This window comes from Saccopteryx bilineata, chromosome X (assembly GCF_036850765.1).
Source record: "Saccopteryx bilineata isolate mSacBil1 chromosome X, mSacBil1_pri_phased_curated, whole genome shotgun sequence".
In the NCBI taxonomy this organism is placed as follows: domain Eukaryota; kingdom Metazoa; phylum Chordata; class Mammalia; order Chiroptera; family Emballonuridae; genus Saccopteryx; species Saccopteryx bilineata.
The window spans coordinates 134,707,312-134,727,214 of record NC_089502.1 but is presented as its reverse complement, the minus strand read 5'-3'; the positions used below and the strand labels follow the sequence as shown (position 1 = coordinate 134,727,214).

The 19,903-nt window shown below is 40.8% G+C and overlaps 1 protein-coding gene across 2 annotated transcripts in view; it reads left to right on the top strand.

Annotated features, from left to right (window-relative positions):
* Positions 1-6,980, top strand: part of REPS2 (RALBP1 associated Eps domain containing 2) — a 221,587-nt gene extending 214,607 nt beyond the window's left edge. For both annotated transcript variants that reach the window (XM_066249297.1, XM_066249296.1), the window contains exon 16: positions 1,531-6,980. In XM_066249297.1, coding sequence (XP_066105394.1) covers positions 1,531-1,599 — 69 coding nt within the window. In that variant the 3' untranslated portion in view covers positions 1,600-6,980. The remainder of the gene's footprint in view (positions 1-1,530) is intronic.
* The last annotated feature ends 12,923 nt before the right edge of the window (positions 6,981-19,903 follow it).

Below are 19,903 nucleotides of genomic sequence, written 5' to 3'. Positions count from 1 at the left end.
ACAAAAAGCAATAATTTTCCTATTTACAATCAATGAAAAATTTGTAACCAAAATTTGAGAAACAATACCATCCACAATAGGTTGGCCCCTTCCCAAAATAAATACTAAGGTAAAAAGTCATAAAAACACACAGGATCTGTATACTGAAAACTACAAAGTGCTGCTAAAGAAATTCAAGAAGACCACAATAAATGGGGATACACATGCTGTCTGAGTATTGGAGACTTGTCTCCAAAGTGATCTGTAGTCTATTGTAATATCAATCAGAATCCCAGCACGGTATTTTTGTAGGTATAAACCAGCTAATCCTATAATTTGCATATAAGGACCAAGGAATTGGAGTAATTAAAACAAGTTTGAAAAAGAACAAAGTTGGAAGAATTACTTGATTACCTTTAGTAATCAAGACAGCATGGTATTAGAGGGATAGATGCATGGATCAGTGGAATGGGATCCATGCATGCATCCATTAAATCTTTAACAAAGATGCAAAATCAATTCATGGAAAAAGATAGTCTTTTCAACAACTTCTTTTGTAGTAATTGGCCTTTCATATGTAAAAATATGGACCCTGATTTAAACCTCACATCTTATGCAAAGATTAACTTGAAAGTGTCATAGAGGCAAATGTAAAACATGAAGGTATAATACTTTTAGAAGAAAATATTGGAGAAAAAGTTTTCACGATGTGGAGTTAAAAATGATGCCAAAAGCACAATCTGTAACGGAAAATAATAAATTAAACTTTATCAAAATTAGACATTTTCACTCTGCCAAAAACACTGTCAAGAGAAGAGATGAGCTACATACTTGGAGAAAATATTTGCAACTCACGTATTTGAATAAGTTCTTTTATCCAGATTATATAAAAAAAACTCTTAAAACTCAAAAAAGAATTATTCCCACTTTGATTCTACCTAAGAATTTCTTTATGTGCCCCCCTCTCTGCCAATACATCTGTTTTAGGTCTGAAAATTTAAATTCCCAAATCGCATATTACTGATCCTTCTTTCTGCCTTTTATCCTGAAGTCACACCTTAAGCATAGACAGGACTTTGATAGAGGGCCGACCAGTGCCCTTGTTCATCCCTCACACCTGACTGAATGTGATGCTGAATTAGAAACAAGAGATTGAACTAGAAATTGAGTCCATGATGGCTTCACCTCCCAGTATTAGGAGTCTGCTTTTTTACTCCTAATCAGTCTTAATTTTTCACATCATTCTCTGCTATCCACTGATCTTGTTAATACTGAAGGAGACATTGAGACAATGGCAGGTGTGTGTGTGTCAGTCAGTTTCATTTCATCATCTTCAGAAAGGAGTTGAGCCACTACAAAATGTGAAGCGCTCTTTCTCTAATCACCAGCTATAAACACGATATCCTCCCGTCCACCATCCTTGAATCATGCAGGACTTAAGTCTTTATATGTCCAGTTATGTTGCTTTTTACTATCTGATGGAGTAAGGATGAACCCAGGAAATGACCCCTTTGCTTTTTGTTTCTCTTCTCTCTGTATTATACATTTCAGGAGGTTCACCAGGAACGGATTGCATTGGAAAACCAATTGGAACAACTTCGTCCAGTCACCGTATTGTGATCCCCAGGATCCAAGCAATAGTGGACGACCTTTTCTGCCAAGATCTTTCCTTCGACTGTTTCAATCCGACGGCTGACTTGTCATAGATATCTGACTGTGTCAGAAGCTGTGAGCAGCAGAATAGAACCCATGTTACTTTCCTCGTGTGTGTTTTACTGTGATGGAAAAATACAACTGATTATTACACTTGAAATTGTAATTGTTGGTGGACTTGCTTTCATTCTTCAGTATTTCCTCGAGGTGTTAGATGTTGCTCCTTATCAAAACTCAATCTTCTAGCAAGTGACAATTTAGAGCATTATTTATTTGAAGAATTTATGATTTGTATAAAACCTTATAACCCAGTACCTTCAGGATGCTTGTTTTATTTTTGTATGTATATTATGTACAGTAGGTTGGTTTCCTGAATAATTGGAATTCTAACTGATAGTCTTTGGCATGATGATAATTAAAAACAAAAGCTAAAATCAAGCAAAAGCATCAGATTTAGACTGGCGCTGTGTTCACCACCATATGCCAAAAATTGCTTCTCTAGTGCCATTTTGATAATATATCTAGCTATAAATAATACATGATTATTGTTTTCTACTGAATGTCAAAGACTTACTGGGTCTTTCCACTTCTGTAAAGTGGAAGTTTTATCATTGACCTATTTAACTTGGCCCAGCTAGGCCATCAACCCAGATAACTCAGTCCTTTCATGTAAATTTTTGGGCAAGAGCAATGTGCTTTAACTGCCTCGCCTGATCAAGTTAGGTAAATAGTTGCCAGATCTCTACTTTTATCCTGCATGGGATGACATACATGGAAATGCATGAATTTGGAAACTACCCATCAAAGATGAAAGGCTGATGAGACTGTTTGGATTGATAAACAGTTGTTTGAAACCAGGTATTCAAACTGGGGAAGAGGAGGGAAAATGGTTGTTACTAACCATTCAACAATCTCTGGTAATTATTTTTGTTTTTGTTATTTTTACATGGATTTTGAGTGTATATGGGGATTGAGGAAATAATGAGGGAAAGCCAGTTCTGACACTGGATATACAACTGTTTGGTTCTATGTGAAGTGTACCCTTGGGAAGATTGGTTTATGTACAGTCTGGAGGGCCCTGGCTGACCAGTGTGAGTTAAAACAGTGAGCTCAGATTCCAGAAGCTAGTATCTTATAGAAATTCCAATAGCTGCTGCTTCACCTGAAAGCTCAAGTTGAAAATGGGAACTGACCAGCCCTCACAGAGATCAGGGCACACCAGCTTTAACATCACTTTGAAACATTGATGGGAAGAAATGCTGTCTTCATGCATTTTGCTATTTTACCCTTAGGATAGAGGGGTAGGGTCTGCTTAGGGTCTTTTTTGAAGTGGTTTGGATAGTTTTGCAGCATGTGAGATTAAGCCTTTGATTTCAGTAGAGTTGACAGCTTAAAAAAAAAGTAGGCATTTATTTAATGCTTCCTTGTTCCATTGGCAAGCTTTATCAATAGCTTAATGGCAGAAGAGAAAGTTTCAAACAGATGATGTTTTCCCAGAGAAAAACAGATCATTGATTTTGTTCTGTTCATATTAAAGGCTTTTAAATTGGCTTGGTTTTGAAAATCAGAAATTTTATGCTCTTTGTCTATTCATACCCCTTTCCTTCCCCTTTGGCTGCCTTTTTTGTCCCTGTAGGAAGGGTTCAGAATCAGTTTAAACCCTTCTTAAGGTCATGAATGGGTCAGGGCAAACTTAAGCTCTTTGCCCACGTTCTGAGATCTTGGGGCTGCAACAAATTTTATCAACAGTGTCCTTGTTGCAGGCATTTCACAGCATGTTTGCCTGTTGGTGCATTCAGTCCAGAAAAACTAGCGTATGCACTTTATCCCATAATCTTCCAGGACATTCACACTCACTCGAGATAGCATTTCATATCCATTAAGCAGACATACACACTAAGGAATGTTACTCTGTATTATGTATTTTAAAAATATTGACATTTCCCCCCATCAAGCCAATACCAGAGTAAGCCAAATTAAGTTAGGGTTTTGATTAGTTGCTTTGTTTTTTATTAAAGGGAAAAAACTTGCATTGGACAATCAAAGCTCCATGAGTTGCATAGTCTGACCGATATTTTAAGATAGGCATTGCATTAAAGCACATGCCAGTAATATCTACATCCAGCCTTCCTGACTGGATTTTTAGTGACCACAGTTTATTAGTTGCTTAGAAATGGATTTTTAAAAACAATTAAATGCAAACACATAGATGTACATACACGTACAAACATAATTGTTACCTAATTAGTGCTCATCCTCTGTTTCTCAGTTCTCTTAGGATGTGCACTATCAGTTTAGGATTATAACTCCTAATAGTGTTTCTCTGAGCCTTTAATGTGATTTAGTGGAAGGCTGGGCTATCAAAATCACCATTATACCTCTTCTATAAATCTACTCCAAAATTAGACCTGCTTATTGGGCAGAGTTCTGTGGACAGAAGGCCAATATCGCCCCATCCATGAGGATTTAATAACCTTGTTGTTAACAGGTTTTCCTCCATAGGGGTCCTGTAGACAGAAGGATGAAAGTACAGTAGGAGTTGATAGTGGGATTATTGGATACCTCAGTGTCTCTTATATGTGGCATATTGCTTTTGCCACCTCATATCCAGTAGACATAAAGCAAAACCAAAAGGTAGATACCTGGAATAGAGATACGTGTTGTCATCAAGGCAGATGTTTGCTTTAGTTGGAAGGATTTAATTGCTTTGTTAATATTAGAAAAGTACTTTGAGCCTGATTTGAGAGAGGAAGCAGCTTAGCTGGAAGCTATGCCCATTTTACTATCATTGGGGAATAGGATGTCTGAGCTGAGAGGACCTCTACTTATCTCCTGCTGTTTGCTTATGGGGAAACTAAGGCCCTGAGAAACCATAGTTCCTAGCCCAAGGACCCATAGAAAGAAGTAATTAGTGGCAGAGTTGGGACGCCAGGCTGATTTTATGGATTCTATGGTAACTCCTTGAGCCTCTTGCAATACTAAAAATAGAAGGGGTTCTTCTATTTATCATGTTGAATTTTATTTACTTAATCAGTCTTAAAATATGAAAACATGTTTTAATCAATATTAGAACTAGATATTTCTCATGGATTGAAGCAAAAAATAAAATCTGAAGGGAAAGAATATGATTGAACTATTCTTCTGAACACCTCACCTTTCATGATGCAATAAGTTACTCAGCTTCTTGGCAGAACTTTTGAGAGCTGCTGCTTTGAATGGATTTCATTCCTGTATTCCTTATGGGAGTTTGTTTTTAAAATAGACTAGAAATGAACTCAATATGTAGTAAGTTAGTTTTCTTTAGTATATCTTTGGTTACTTGGGTTGCAAATGTTCAATTTCAGCATACTTTAGGGTGAATAATAAAAAACATGACTTTTCCTTTGATTTCCTACCAGTGTCTGATATCATAAAGTGTCCTTCTCTTCATATATGACTTGATTCTATAGTCTGTTTCTAAATGATATTGTCTATTTCTTAAATGATCTCACACCCATGATGATAATAGATGTTTATTCAGAAGATTTCAGAAGATCAATAAGAAAATAATCTGGAATGGATGTGTTTTCTGCAATTAAGACAAGTTTTTGCAAATGTCTTGTAAGCAGTAGTTTCATTTTCTCAATTATAGTGTATTACCTTAGAGCTAAAAACATTTGTTCAATACAAACTAGAATCACACCTTCTAGCTAGATATCACCAAGGGAATGTGATTTTAAGCATTATAAAGAAAGAATTTCAATTATCTTAGCAACCAGGTCTTTCCATATTGACAACTAGGACTCAGTAGGTTATAGCTTGAAAATTATGAATGTGAACAAAATGAAATATCAGTTGAGAGGCCTTTTTCTTTTCTAGTTAAATAAAACACTAGTAACTTTGATTTCTCTTTCCAACTGGTTTATTCTGTTTTAAGTGGACACTTTTAAAACTCTGATCAAAGGATCACTTGAATTAACATTTTAGTTACTGGTGTTCTGTTACAGGATTTTTTGCATCATGACTCAGGGTGGAAAGAAGTAGGGATTTGGGTTGCTGGAGTCCTGAGCTGGCCTGTCTTCTTTGGCACAGGCTAAGGGAGACTGCCCACCAACGCCAGCAGAGCAGTCCCTGATGGCTACTTGAGTGTGAGTCTCACTCTGGGAACCACCCCGCTCTGCTTTTCTGCATTAAGAAATGCATCTAGTTATGTGACCCTCCGAAGAGCAACTGTGAGAACAACAGACATGGAGGGTCATACTTGAAAAGCAATGAAAGCAGATAGGAGTTGTTTCCCTCCTCAGAAATAGGCTTTCGGTGGTTGCCTTCCAAGCGTTCCCTGAAACAGCCAGTCTGGTTATGTGAGCAAGACATTCCAAGTAGGTAGTTGCTTTTAGGCTTACAGTTATTTTCTACATTGACTAATAATACACGTGTTGTTAAAGGAACCTTTTCTAAAGGACATTGCAGAGTTTTGATTGAGAGGACTCATTCTAGTTACAGAAGCCTTGCTCTGCTCCTAACAAGTATGGGGGGCTTCGTTTTAGTGTTTTGAATGTTCTCCTATCTCGCTCTAAGCTAAGTTTATGGCTATGTGAGGTTAAAGAAAGTGGGTTTATGATTCTGAAGACCAGAGGACACTGGCTTGAGTTGGAATTTGGGGACTACAGTAGGAAACCTTTAAGTACCAGTTTCATCCTAAAGCTCCTTCAGGGAGTTCTGCCCTGGAGATGGAACAGTTGATGTGGTAACCCCATTGTATGATGATCGGATCAACTGAATTGTGTCATTCTTGTTTTGTTTGAAGGAAACTTGTGTGAGGGTTTCAGCTGCACCCACTGTAGGAACCAGGTGTACCTTTCTCTTTAGCATTGCCATTTTTGTTTTCTTCTGCACAAATATGTTCAAGTGAGCCACAGGCAGGAAGGGCCATTTTAATTTTTATGGCAATGGGTCAGGAGAGGTAATGAGCTGATGATCTACTTTAACTTCAAAAATAAAAATGTATATATTTTTTCATGCCAGGTACATCAAACAGTAAAATGAGTAACAGCAAAGTCTATATTTGATGCCTCTGTCTTTTCATGATTATGTGCTAATAAGTTGTGTTAATATTTTACTCAGTGTCTCATTCATTTGGTAAACATTGGGAACATTATGTATATTGATATTAAATATTAATGAATATGGGGTATCCTATATTTGGATTGTGACTTATAGATTCAAGCTAACCTTACTGCCTCTTTTTCACACTTGTTGGAAAGTCTGTGAAGAATATAGTGGGTTAAGAACCTCAAACTCTGGAAATGTACATGATGTGAAACTGGGGTGCTATGTTAAAAATAAATATGATAACTGGCTTTTGTGGAGTCTTGGTGTCAGTATATTTGTGGTCCACATTTGGTCTCATGACATGAAAAGAAAATGGAGATCTTCCCAATTAAATCAAAGTCTGGCCCTGGCCGGTTGGCTCAGCGGTAGAGCGTCAGCCTAGCGTGCAGAGGACCCGGGTTCGATTCCCGGCCAGGGCACACAGGAGAAGCGCCCATTTGCTTCTCCACCCCTCTGCCACACTTTCTTCTCTGTCTCTCTCTTCCCCTCCCGCAGCCAAGGCTCCATTGGAGCAAAACATGGCCCGGGTGCTGGGGATGGCTCTGTGGCCTCTGCCCCAGGCACTAGAGTGGCTCTGGTCGCAACATGGCGACGCCCCGGAGGGGCAGAGCATCGCCCCCTGGTGGGCAGAGCGTCGCCCCCTGGTGAGCATGCCGGATGGATCCGGTCGGGCACATGCGGGAGTCTGTCTGACTGTCTCTCCCTGTTTCCAGCTTCAGAAAAGTGAAAAAAAAAATCAAAGTCTGAGGTTTGGTTATTTTCACCTCCTGGTGATCTGAGCTAGGTCCTTAAATATCTGTACACAGTAAGCACTAGGCAGTCATGGGAAACTATGGCTAATTCAATGTGCATTTTAAAGATCCCACTGAATTGAAAGCTTGTTTTAATGTGGGGTCCAGGTTACTTGCTTCATCTTGTCAATGTTCTTTAAAAAATTTTTTATTGAATTTATTGGGGTGACATTGGTTAATAAAATTGTATAGGTTTCAGGTGTCCAATTCTATAATACATTACCTGTATATTGTACTGTGTGTTCACCACTCCAAGTCAGTCTCTTTCCACCACTATTTATCCCATCTCTACTCTCTTCCATCTCCACAACCCCACTTTTCCTCCAGTAAGCACAGTATTGTTGTCTGTGCCTATGAGGTGTTTTTGTTTATTTCTTTTTCTTCTAGCTTAATTCCTTTAAAAATGTTCGCATCATAATACCCTTAGCTGGAGTGGAGGAAAAGGGGAGAGATCAGGAAGAGTTGGCTTAAAAAATATGACCAAGTTCTTACAATTAAAATTTGAATAATTTTAGGAGGCACTAGTGTCCTATCAGGTAGGGGTTTTATTTGGTATTGTGATTATCAGTGGTGGACCACACATAGGATATTGCCAGGCTAGTAGTTCTAAATGCTAAACTAACTCTGGAAAAAAAAAATTATAATTTGGCTCATAAGCTTGGCATTGGAGATGATCAGGCCCTGAAGTTTCCCAAGCACTGGTGAGAATCACTGGATCACTCACTTTAGAGATAAAAGAGATCTAAGATTATCAAGGCAAGGTGTTTCCCTGAGTGGTCCCCAGATTAGAAGTATCAGCGCCATCAGGAAATTTACTAGAAATGCAGATTCTTTGGACCCTCCCCAGATAAGTTGAATCTGAAACTCTGGCAGTTGGCCTGGCAATCTTGGTGTTAACAAGTCCTCAAGACGATACTGATGCTCACTCACTAAAGTTGAACTGATCTAGCTAACCTCATTTTACAGTCAAGGAGACTGGTCCTGAGAGGCAAAACTGACTCATTACGGTCTCAGCTAATTCAGAGCAGAGGATAAAAAAAGTGTTCCCAAAGCAAACTTTGTGTTGTGCTACAATGTCCATTCCGGAGTTGTTCCCTCTCCCAACTTTCCTTCCACAGATATTTATTATGCCCATACTATGTATCAAGCGCTATGAAAGTAGCTAGACATTAGACCTCCAAAACAAAATCCCTTACCTCGAGGAGCTCACAGAGAGACCTGCAAATGAACTGCAGTGCAGCATGGGATAGGTGGTAGAATGTTAGGCTCAGCTAACTGCTGTAAAAAAGAACCACAAATATTTGTGGATTGACACAGTAAAGCTGATTTCTCACTCACCTTACTTTGAAGAATGGGTGTCCACAGTTGTGCTACACAGTTGTGCCATTTTCTTTATGGTTATGCAGGAACCCGACTCCTTCCATGCGTACCTCCATCTTCTTCTAGGGCTAAAGAGTCTTCTCCTTTTAGCCAGTGTGTATGGAGAAAAGAGAGACCATGGAGAGGATATGATTCCTCTCCACAGAAGTGACACACAGCACTTCTTTGCATATTTTATTTCTGGAACTTAGTCATATGACAACAGTTAACTCCAAGGAAACCTGGGAAGTGTCATCTAGCTGTGACCTCTGGAGGAAAAAGTGAGCATAGAGTCCACCGGAAAACTTAAGACCAGGTTGCTCTGAGAACATGTGGGAGGGGCATCTAATTCAGACTGGGGATCCAGGAAGGCTTCACAGAAGAGTCTTAAAAGAAGGGCTAGGCATTAACTAAGAAGAGGAGGGTGTACTAGGCAGACAGAGCTGTGTATGCTAAGGCAACTCTGGGTAGCAGTGTGGTGTATTCTGGGAACCACAAAAGATTCTCCTCTGTTTGGAATGGGAAGATGTGGAATGTGTGGGGTTGGGGGTGGGTAGATGGCAAGAGTTGTGCACAAGGTGGGATGGAAAGGCCTCGCACGTATGAGGAGGCAGAAAGTACCTTGAGATTACAACCCCTTTTGAGATTTAAGCACAAATTTATGAAGTCACTTCATTCATCTTCAAGGAGTGATTTGTGTTCTCCCAAATTTTTCCTCCTACTACAAAGAAAGTGCTTCCCTGGGAGATTGTAAACTAGTGTTTCTAACATGAACTCAGCCTGTCTATTTGATTTGTTACACATCTTCTGGTGTGTGCTTGGACTAAGGTCCAATGCCTAGAACACAAGCTAAACCCTGGTAGACAGGAGTTCTATTGGATGATGTGAGACTTTTTCCCTTCTCAGCTCTTTATTTTAGGGGGGAATATTAGGGGCCCCAAGGTGACCAAGAGATGCAGAGCTCTTTTTCTTTTTTTGGCACAGAGACTTATTAAAGTGTAGAGTTTGGAAATGAAGCTGAAATATCCAGTTCCTTTTGAACAACAATTCTCAGTTGAAGTTATTTAACAATTCTGAAATATCCCCAAACCTGGGGGTGAAAATGCTCTCAGTGTAGCATCTTCATGGCAAACTCCAGCTTTAAAGAGTCCTGCCATATTGTTTTTCAAATACGAGGTATTCTGGAAGTGTGAACATCAGTATTTGGAGGCATTTGAGTGGCTTTCCCCTGATTGAAATTTTCTTTGAAACATGGATTAAAAAGGATTTTTATTTTTGTAACCAAGATATACCTTCCTTTATTTGCCCTGAAATCCTCTTAGCGGATTTGACACAGAAACTGTGTACATTTTTGAAGATTTACCTGTAAGTATAAGCAGGTCCTCAAATAACATTGTTTCAACCAAAAAGCCCATCAATAGATGACTGGAGGCCCTGGCTGGTTGGCTCAGCGGTAGAGCGTTGGCCTGGCGTGCGGGGGACCCGGGTTCGATTCCCGGCCAGGGCACATAAGAGGAGTGCCCATTTGCTTCTCCACCCCCTCCCCTCCTTCCTCTCTGTCTCTCTCTTCCCCTCCCGCAGCCAAGGCTCCATTAGAGCAAAGATGGCCCGGGCGCTGGGGATGGCTCCTTGGCCTCTGCCCCAGGCGCTAGAGTGGCTCTGGTCGCAGCAGAGCAACCCCCCGGAGGGGCAGAGCATCGCCCCCTGGTGGGCAGAGCGTCGTCCCTGGTGGGCATGCCGGGTGGATCCCGGTTGGGCGCGTGCGGGAGTCTGTCAGACTGTCTCTCCCCGTTTCCAGCTTCAGAAAAATACAAAAAAAAAAATAATAAAAATAGATGACTGGATAAAGAAGATGTGGCACATATACACTATGGAATACTACTCAGCCATAAGAAATGATGACATCGGATCATTTACTGCAAAATGGTGGGATCTTGATAACATTATACGAAGTGAAATAAGTAAATCAGAAAAAACCAGGAACTGCATTATTCCATACGTAGGTGGGACATAAAAGTGAGACTAAGAGACATTGATAAGAGTGTGGTGGTTACGGGGGGAGGGGGGAGAGGGAGAGGGAAAGGGGGAGGGGGAGGGGCACAAAGAACACTAGATAGAAGGTGACAGAGGACAATCTGACTTTGGGTGATGGTTATGCAACATAATTGAACGACAAGATAACCTGGACATGTTATCTTTGAATATATGTATCCTGATTTATTGATGTCACCCCATTAAAAAATAAAATTATTAAAAAAATAACATTGTTTCATGATAATGTTGATGAGATACCTTAGGAACCTAACTCTTGTTTATATCAGTTAGCCTCTGTTAAAATTGGTTTCATTATAGGTCTTTTACCTAGTCACAGAACCTATTGACAGTGTTAAGTGAGCACTTACTGTATTCTGTAGCATCATAAGCAAAAGCAACATTAGCAGAAGACAAATACTTCATGTATATGTGTGTATACACATATAATGTATATATGTTATATGTGTGTACATATGTAATGTCTGTCATCTGCTGATGTTGCTTTTGCTTATGTTACAAATATAGTACATGTAAAATGATATATATCTTTCAAACAACAATAGCCACAGTAATTATTTAGAACATAGACCAACTGAATATTTTTTGGGGGAAGGAGCATTTTATCATTAAAATTCTAAACAATTTTAGAATTGCTGGTGTATGCTGATATTAAGAGCAGACTGACTTTAAGTTAGTTTTATTGGTTTTTTAATTTTCTACAGAGAATGCACCCCTTATTCTTGTGCTTGAGGTAGAGCACTCCCGACCGTGGTGCAGAGCACATGCCTCCACCCCTGTATTAGACTTAATCAAAGCTACAGAGCTGAAGGAAAGCCAAGGGGAAGAAAGAATGCTTGGGGAATTAAATACAGATACAGAGAATTGTGATACAGGGCTTTTGAAATGTAAATGAAATTGGCCTGAACCTCAACCCATGTGCGGTTGAAAGCCTACATCTCAATCTCTCTGAGAGGCAGAGGTAATGGTGGAAGAACTGATGTTTTTATCCTAGTCACTTCTGGCTATGGTGTGCTTCCTAGGAATTAGTTTGATGAATGGACCATCTATTCCCGCTCCCCCCAGCATCATTTATAGGAAGTGTTCATGTGTATGTGTGTGGAAGATGGAGCGGAATGGGAAAGGGGCAGAATACATAGAACACTCGGGGAGAGAGGAGCTTGTAAATAGTTTATCTCCATGGCCAACATACTGCACCTCTCCAGAGGACATTGTTTATGTGTTCTGTGCAAAAGATGCCACTTGGAGTTTGTGATGCCTCTGTCCTGTTTACAGCTCCATGCTGCACAGCCCACTCTTTCTCTCTCAAATGGTTCCTCTTTTCCCTCTTTATAGAGCTGTTGTTCTTCTGCTGACTAAGGTAAGGGGGCAGGTGGGAACCTTGGGGATCCTGCCAGTATTTGTACCCCAGTTCCTATACCCCCACTGCAGACCACTCTTCTACCCGTCCTGTTTCTACTCTAGGTCTAGGCCAGTAGTGCTCAACTGGGTGCAATTCAGCCCCTGCTCCCCCAGGGACTATTTGGCAATGTCTACAACATTTTTAGTTCTCACAACATGAAGGGGCATCTAGTGGGTGGAGGCCGGGGATGCTGCTAAACATCTTATAGTGCACAGGACAGCCCCACCAAAGAGTCATCCCACCTCAAATATCACTAGTGCTGAGGTGGAGAACCCGCTCTAAAGGATCCCTTCAGTGTCCTTCCATTCCCTCAATTATCCAGAGCAATGGAGCCTTTTCCTCACCACTACCGGGGACACACCTTCACGGAGTCAAAAGCTCTGCTAAAACAGCCCATTAATTCAAATACCTCCGGGGTCCAAGCACAATTGTAAATGAGTAAAGCAGTGAGGAGTAAGAAAGTGGCACTGAGCCATCTGCCTCAGTGATAGGGAACAATAGGTGGGCAGCTGTAGATTGTCGCTATACGGGCTCCTGTGTCACTAGATTTCTGATTCCTTGAGACGAGGTTCAGTATCTCATCTCCCTCACCCCCGGAAGTCCCTTTCATGTTACTTACTTTTTCTTTTTTTATTGATTTAAATTTATTATGTTTACGTAGATTCAAGTGTCCCACTGAATACATCCCCCCTCCCCCGTGTTCCCCCTCAACATCCCCCTTCCCCCCTCCTCCCAATGCCCTCCCCCCTTCCCTCCAGGATTTGCTTTCCTGTTCTCTATAATGCTGTGTTATATGTATATAATTTCACCAATCTCTTTCCCTTCTCTGATCCCATACTCTCGTCCCCTTTCCCTCTGTCCACTTTTCCTCTGGTCCCTTTGATCCCGCATGTGCCTCTATTCCGTTCCTCAGTTCATATTGTTCATTGGATTGCTCAAATGAGTGAGCTCATAATGATATTTTTCTTTCTTTGACTGGTTTATTTCACCTAACATAATAGTTTCCAGGTCCATCCATGTCGCAAAAGGTAAGATTTCCTTTTTTTTTTCACGGCACCATAGTATTCCATTGTGTGTATATGTACCATAGCTTTTTAATCCACTCGTCCACTGATGGACACTTGGGCTGTTTCCAGATCTTGGCTATTATAAACAATTCTGCCATGAACATGGGGGTGCATTTCTTCTTTTGAATCAGTGATTTGGTGTTCTTAGGATATATTCCTAAAAGTGGGGTGGCTGGGTCAAAAGGCAGTTCCATTTTTAATTTTTTGAGGAATCTCCATACTTTTTTCCATAGTGGCTGCACCAGTCTGCATTTCCACCAGCAGTGCAGGAGGGTTCCCTTTTCTCCACATTGTCGCCAGCACTTATTCTGGTTGTTCTGTTGATGAGCGCCATTCTGACTGGTGTGAGGTGATATTTCATTGTGGTTTTATTTTGCATTTCTCTAATGATTAGTGATGTTGAACATTTTTCCATATGCCTATTGGCCATTTGTATATCCTCTTTGGAGAAGTGTCTATTTCTTTTGCCTATTTTTTGATTGTTTATCTTCCTGGTGTTGAGTTTTACAAGTTCTTTATAAAGTTTGGTTATTAAACCCTTATCAGACGCTATGTCAAATATGTTCTCCCATTCTGTGGTTTGTCTTTTTATTTTGTTCATATTGTCTTTCCCTGTGCAAAAGCTTTTTAGTTTGATATAGTCCCATTTGTTCATTCTGTCCTTTATTTCACTTACTTTTTCATTAACAACATACATACTTAACATGCACCAATTCTAAATGTTTATCCCAATGAATAGTGAAACCTGGCCTGTGGTGGCGCAGTGGATAAAACGTTGACCTGGAGCAGTGAGGTCACTGGTTCAAAACCCTGGGCTTGCCTGGTCAATGCACATATGGGAGTTGATGCTTCCTGCTCCTCCCCCTTCTCTTTCTCTCTCTCTCTCTTTCTCTTTTCTCTAAGGTAAATAAATAAAAAAACCCCACAAAATAATCAAGATAATCTTGAAGAAGAACAAAATTGAAGGGCTTACACGTTTAGATTTCAAGATATATTTAAAGCCACAGTAATTAATAGTGTGGTATTGTAAATGTTAGGCAAATAGATGGATGTACAGAAGAGAGAGCCCACAAACACGCCCACACATAGATTCCCTTGATTTACAATAAAGATGCATTGTAATTCGGTAGGGGAAAAGGTGGTCTTTTCAATACATGGCGATGGAGCCATTGGGTATCCACATGGAAAAAAATGAACCTAGATCCCTACCATGCACAGAAATTAATTCAGCATGAGTCATGGACCTAAATGTGAAAGGTAAACAATAAAGCTTCTAGTTGAAAGCATTGGATAATATCTTCATGAATTTCATAAAGAGTTTTTTAGACAGGGTACACAAAGCACTAACCATAAAGGAAAAGGCTGATAAATTGGATTTCATTAAGAACTGTTGTTTATCAAAATTCACAACTAAGAGTTTTGGCAAGCTGCGGAACAGCGGAACTCATTTGCAATACATCTGTCGAAGGATTCTTGCCTATATTTTTATATGTTGGCAACTCTTTCCAATTTAAAACACTGAGGGGGAAAAAAACCACTGTGCAGGCTACCATTATGCCGGCCAAGCAAAACATGTCTGTGAGCCAGCTTGGGCCCGTGCATTGCCAGTTTGAGATTTCACCTTTAGCAGCACAGAAGAATCAGAAAAGATTTAACATTTACATATTTTCTCATTCTCTCCTTGCCAGCCTCTGTAGGGGGAGGAAGCAATGTAGAAATCTATTAGGTGGCAGAGTGGCTGGTTGGTTATAGTGAATTTGGGTTTTAATTTTTATTTTATTTTATTTTTGTTTATTCATTTTAAAATATGTTTTGATAAAGTTGTCTTTTACTGGTCCCTGCTGTGCGCTCAGCCTGCTGGGCCCTGTGAAGACCGCTTGCACTGTGCTCTCTGTCTCTAACAGCTGAAAGTCAGCTTCAAACTGCAGTGAGACAAAAGATATGGAGAAACAGAGTTTAAACTTTGAACATTTTGACTTCATTAATGTCCAACTTCCTTACTTTCTACCTTCTTCCCTAACTTTGGTTTTGGTCTTCTCCTTTTCTTCTCCCATATACCACCCTTCCTTGATTCTCTGGTGGTCCATAGGAGGCAATGGGGTGAGATGGGGGGAAGTTTCCTCTTTTCACTGATTCTGACCCCACTGACAAGATGAATAAGAAGAGGTGGCTTAAAGGATGGCACCCCAGCAGCATAGCATAGTGGTTAGGAACATAAGGGTTGGAGTTTGACAACCTGGATTCAAACTTGGCACCATCCCTTAATAGCTATGGGATCTCAGGCAGGTTACTTGCTTCTCTATGCTTCACTTCCTCATCCGTAAGTCACCAGTAATGGTGCCTACATGTTAATAGAAATGCCAAGCACTTAGAACAGTGCTTAGTAAGTGCTAGAGAGTTTGCTAAGTTAAAAATTGACAGTTGGTTATTGTCAGGTCTGGGCACTATGTCTAGCATTGGGAAGTGGAAGACATAGAGACCACCCGCTCACCCATGATTTAAAGGCAGGAAAACAGCTTGGCCAAACTGCTCCCCCACCTTCCTGGAACTGGCCAAAACGTGATCAGTGGATGGTTTCATCCTCTTGTGGAGCCTGGTAATCACTGAACTCTGAAGTCACACAGAAGATGATTAAGATCATTCTGTGGGGTATTCTCTCTCTTAACATTTGAAACTAGAATTATCATGTAGATGAGGACATTTTTAAACCTGAGAAGTGAAGTAACTTACCCAAGACATGACAGCATGATAGAAAATAGCTGAGATCACCTCGAACAGACTGTTGGTAGAAATGCGGATATTAAAGACTATTGGTGGCAACTCAGAAGAAGGATTAAGGACAATTATAGAGAAATCCTAAATCGTCTTGTTTAAAGTCTAAATACTATAAAGAGACTTAGATAACATGTGGCCTTGGAGGCCATGAGGAATGGATGCGTGTGTTGTGGATGGGAACCATGGGGCTCACCTGGGGGGGGGGGAATCGTGCTAAGTAGAACTTTGGCCCCATGACTCTACCGCTCTGGTGCTACTCATGTGGTAATAGTATGTTACATAGCAAATGGGGCTTTGCAGATGTAATGATGCTTATTAATCAGCTGACTTTAAAATACGGAGATTATCCTGGATTATCCAATAGGCCTAATGCGATTGCATAAACCCTTGTAGGCAGCGGAGGAAAGCAGAAAGATGTGAAGCATGAGGTCTTGCAGGTGGAGGGGGCCGTGTGATGAGCAATGCAGGTATCTATGAGATGCTGAGAGAGGCTTCTAGCTGACAGCCAACAAGGAAACGGCCTTAACCCTACAATCATAAGGAACTGAATTGTGCCAGCAACTTGTAGATTCACTCCCAGAGTCTCCAGAAATGAATGTAGCTCTGCCAACACTTTGCTTTTGCGAAACTGCAAGCAGAGGACTCAGTTGAGCCATGCTGTGCCCAGATTTCTGACCTTCACAAACTGTGAGATAATAAATTCATATTGTTTCAAACCACTATCTTGTGGTAATTTGTTACGGCAACAGTACAAAACTAATACAAAGTCCTTATTCGACTCCCACCACCCTGGTGTCTACCAGGCATTTCCTGGGGTAGGCTAGCAAAGGACAGGGGAGAGGTCAAAAGATAAAAAGGCCCTTTTAACTTCTCTGAGCATTCCTGGGCTGTTGTGTGTTTTTTGTTTGTTTGTTTTTTAATGAGACTATCTTTTGAAAAAAATAATTAGAGGTTATAGAGGTACGACATTTGGAAGATACTGTTCTCACCTACATGAGCCCTGCAGGGTTGCTATCTACTCCCCAGTTCTTGAGCTTGGCCACGAAAGCAGCACTTCTTAGCACAATTGTAGAACAAGCTGTAACAGTGAGGATGGTAAAGGGAGAATCAGACAGCCTGGACTGTGGGTTGGGAATCAGTCCCTGGAGACTTCCAAGTCCTTCACGGGATGACCCTGAGGGCAAGGACGAGCAGCTGGGCCCCAGATGTCCAAAACAGGGAACAGAAAGAGAAAGCAAGAGATGTGGGATCAGAGGGCCTGAGCCGGAGGCCCAGCTGCCACTTCTAGCCTGTAACTAGATGGAAATCACTCCTACTAATGTCTCCTTGGCTTGCTATCAGAAAGCGGGGACAGGAAGATCCACGTTGAGGAACGGCAATCCCAATTAAATAGCATGATGTCTGTGGAAGCATTTTGTCAGCTGCGCAGTGTCACATAAGACAGTTGGGGCTTGTTAAACTGGAGACAAAACTGAAATCAGCAGACATCATTTGACTTCTTGATACAAAATGCCTTGGAGAATACAAAGGAACCTCGTCTTGGTTCCTGCTGAATGGCATGTGGGGCTGCCGAGGTGAGACCCACCCAACAATGACCCCAGTATTGCAAAGGATTTCTCCTTCCTTCCTGACTCCCGTGGGGCAGGTGCAGGAAGTGGCAAGCCGCCTTCCAACTTCCTTTCTACTTCCACCAAAGGTGGTTTTCTTGGGAGATGGAATAGAGGAGGCTAAGGGAAAACTACATTGAAAGGTTTGTGGCGTTGTGATTTCTGAGTGATTTTAAGGTAAAATACATTGTTCCAGGGACATGCAGTGATGTGTGTAGGTGTGTGTGTGCATGTGTATAGGACTATAGTGGCAGAATGGCAAGAGACCCCAATAGCATATATGGAAACACTAAAATGAATTGAAGTGAGATTTGAACAAAAAAGAGATAGAGCTACATTCTGTTGAAGGTCAGGTTCCTTCTGACTGTGCAGTCTCAAGTGCCTGTGGAGTGTGATAAGATCTGGACAGAATGTGCCTGTGTTCTGTCCTGCTCTGGTCTCTGTTGCTGGGAGGTCTGGACTAGTTAGATTCTGTAAGTGGTTCGAGTCACAGGGGTTGGCTTTTATAACAGCGGGAATGGTGTGTGTCTGGTTTCTGCAGGTAAGTAGGAGAGGAGTGTTTTCAAAAGCTGTGCTGCCTGAAAATGATTATGGGAGTACCTGGAATCACTCAGGGAAATTTCCAGAAGCCTGTTAGCTTCCAGGCACCAAATGTAAATAAAGGAAAAAGAAATAAAAGCATTTGGCAAACATTACATCCCTAGTAGGACTTCTTAATAGGGAAATGTATTATCTCACAAAGTAATAAGACATAAGGAAGAGTGGTTTCATGGCAGATCAATTAAACGGCTTGACGACCCACCAGGAACCCAGATCTCTTCTGTCTTTTAGCTCTGCCATCTTTAGAAGGTTGTTATTCCTTCAGCTTGTCTCTTACAGACCACAAGTGGCTTTAGCAGTTCCAACCACTTTATTAACAAAAGGGGTGAAAAAGCTACTTCTCTAATGTCTATTTTTTTAAATTTCTAAAAATGGAAATAAAATTCAAATAACATAAAATTAACCATTTTAAAGAGAACGATTCAGAGGCAGTACATTCACAATGTGGTACAACCGCCACCTCTATCTACGTACAAAACGTTTTCATCATCCCCAAAATTCAACAGGGTTTTAATTGAGCAATCCTTGCTCATTTCCCCTCCCCCAGTCCCAAGGAACCACTCTGTTTTCAGTCTCTGTGGATTTGCCTCTTCTGGACATTTTGTATAAATGGAATCACACAATATGTGACCTTTAATGTCAGGCTTCTTCCACTTAGCATAATGTTCTCAAGGTTCATCTACATGGTAGCATGTATCAGAACTTCATTCCTTTTTACAGCAGAATAAAATTCCTTTGTATGTATATACTATATTTTGTTTATCTACTTTTTATTGAAGAACATTTGGGTTGTTTGTACTTTTTGGTTATTATCAATTGCTGGTATAAATATTTGTATACAAGTTTTTATGTGGACAAATGTCTGTATTTTTTAGGGGGTAGATACCTAGGAATAGAATTGCCGAATGATGATAGTTCTGTTTAACTTTTTTTTAAGAGAGAGAGACGAGAGAGGCACAGACAGGGACAGACAGGAAGGGAGAGTAATGAGAAGCATTAACTTATAGCTGTGGCACCTTAGCTGTTCATTGATTGCTTTCTCATATGTGCCTTTTCCAGGAGGCTCCAGCCAAGCCAGTGACCCCTTACTCAAGCCAGTGACCTTGTGCTCAAGCCAACGACTTTGGGCTCAAGTCAGCGGACATGGGGTCATGCCTATGATCCCACGCTCAAGCCAATGACCCTGCACTTAAGCTGGTGAGCCCACACTCAAGCCAGCAACCTCAGGATTTTGAACCTGGGTCCTCAGTATCTCAGGCCAATGCTCTATTCACTGCGACACCACCTGGTCAGGCCTGTTTAACTTTTGAGAAACTGCCAGACTGTTTTCTACAGCAGCTGTGCTGTGTTATCACCAGCAATGTATGAAAACTTTAACTTCACATTCTCACCAACACTTATTTTTCCTGCTTTTAGAAAATCCAGGTGGATGTGAAATGGTACCCCACTGTGGTTTTGATTTGCATTTCTCTAATGACTATGTTGAGCATCTTTTTTTCTCTGCTTGTTGGCCAGTTCATGTCTGTT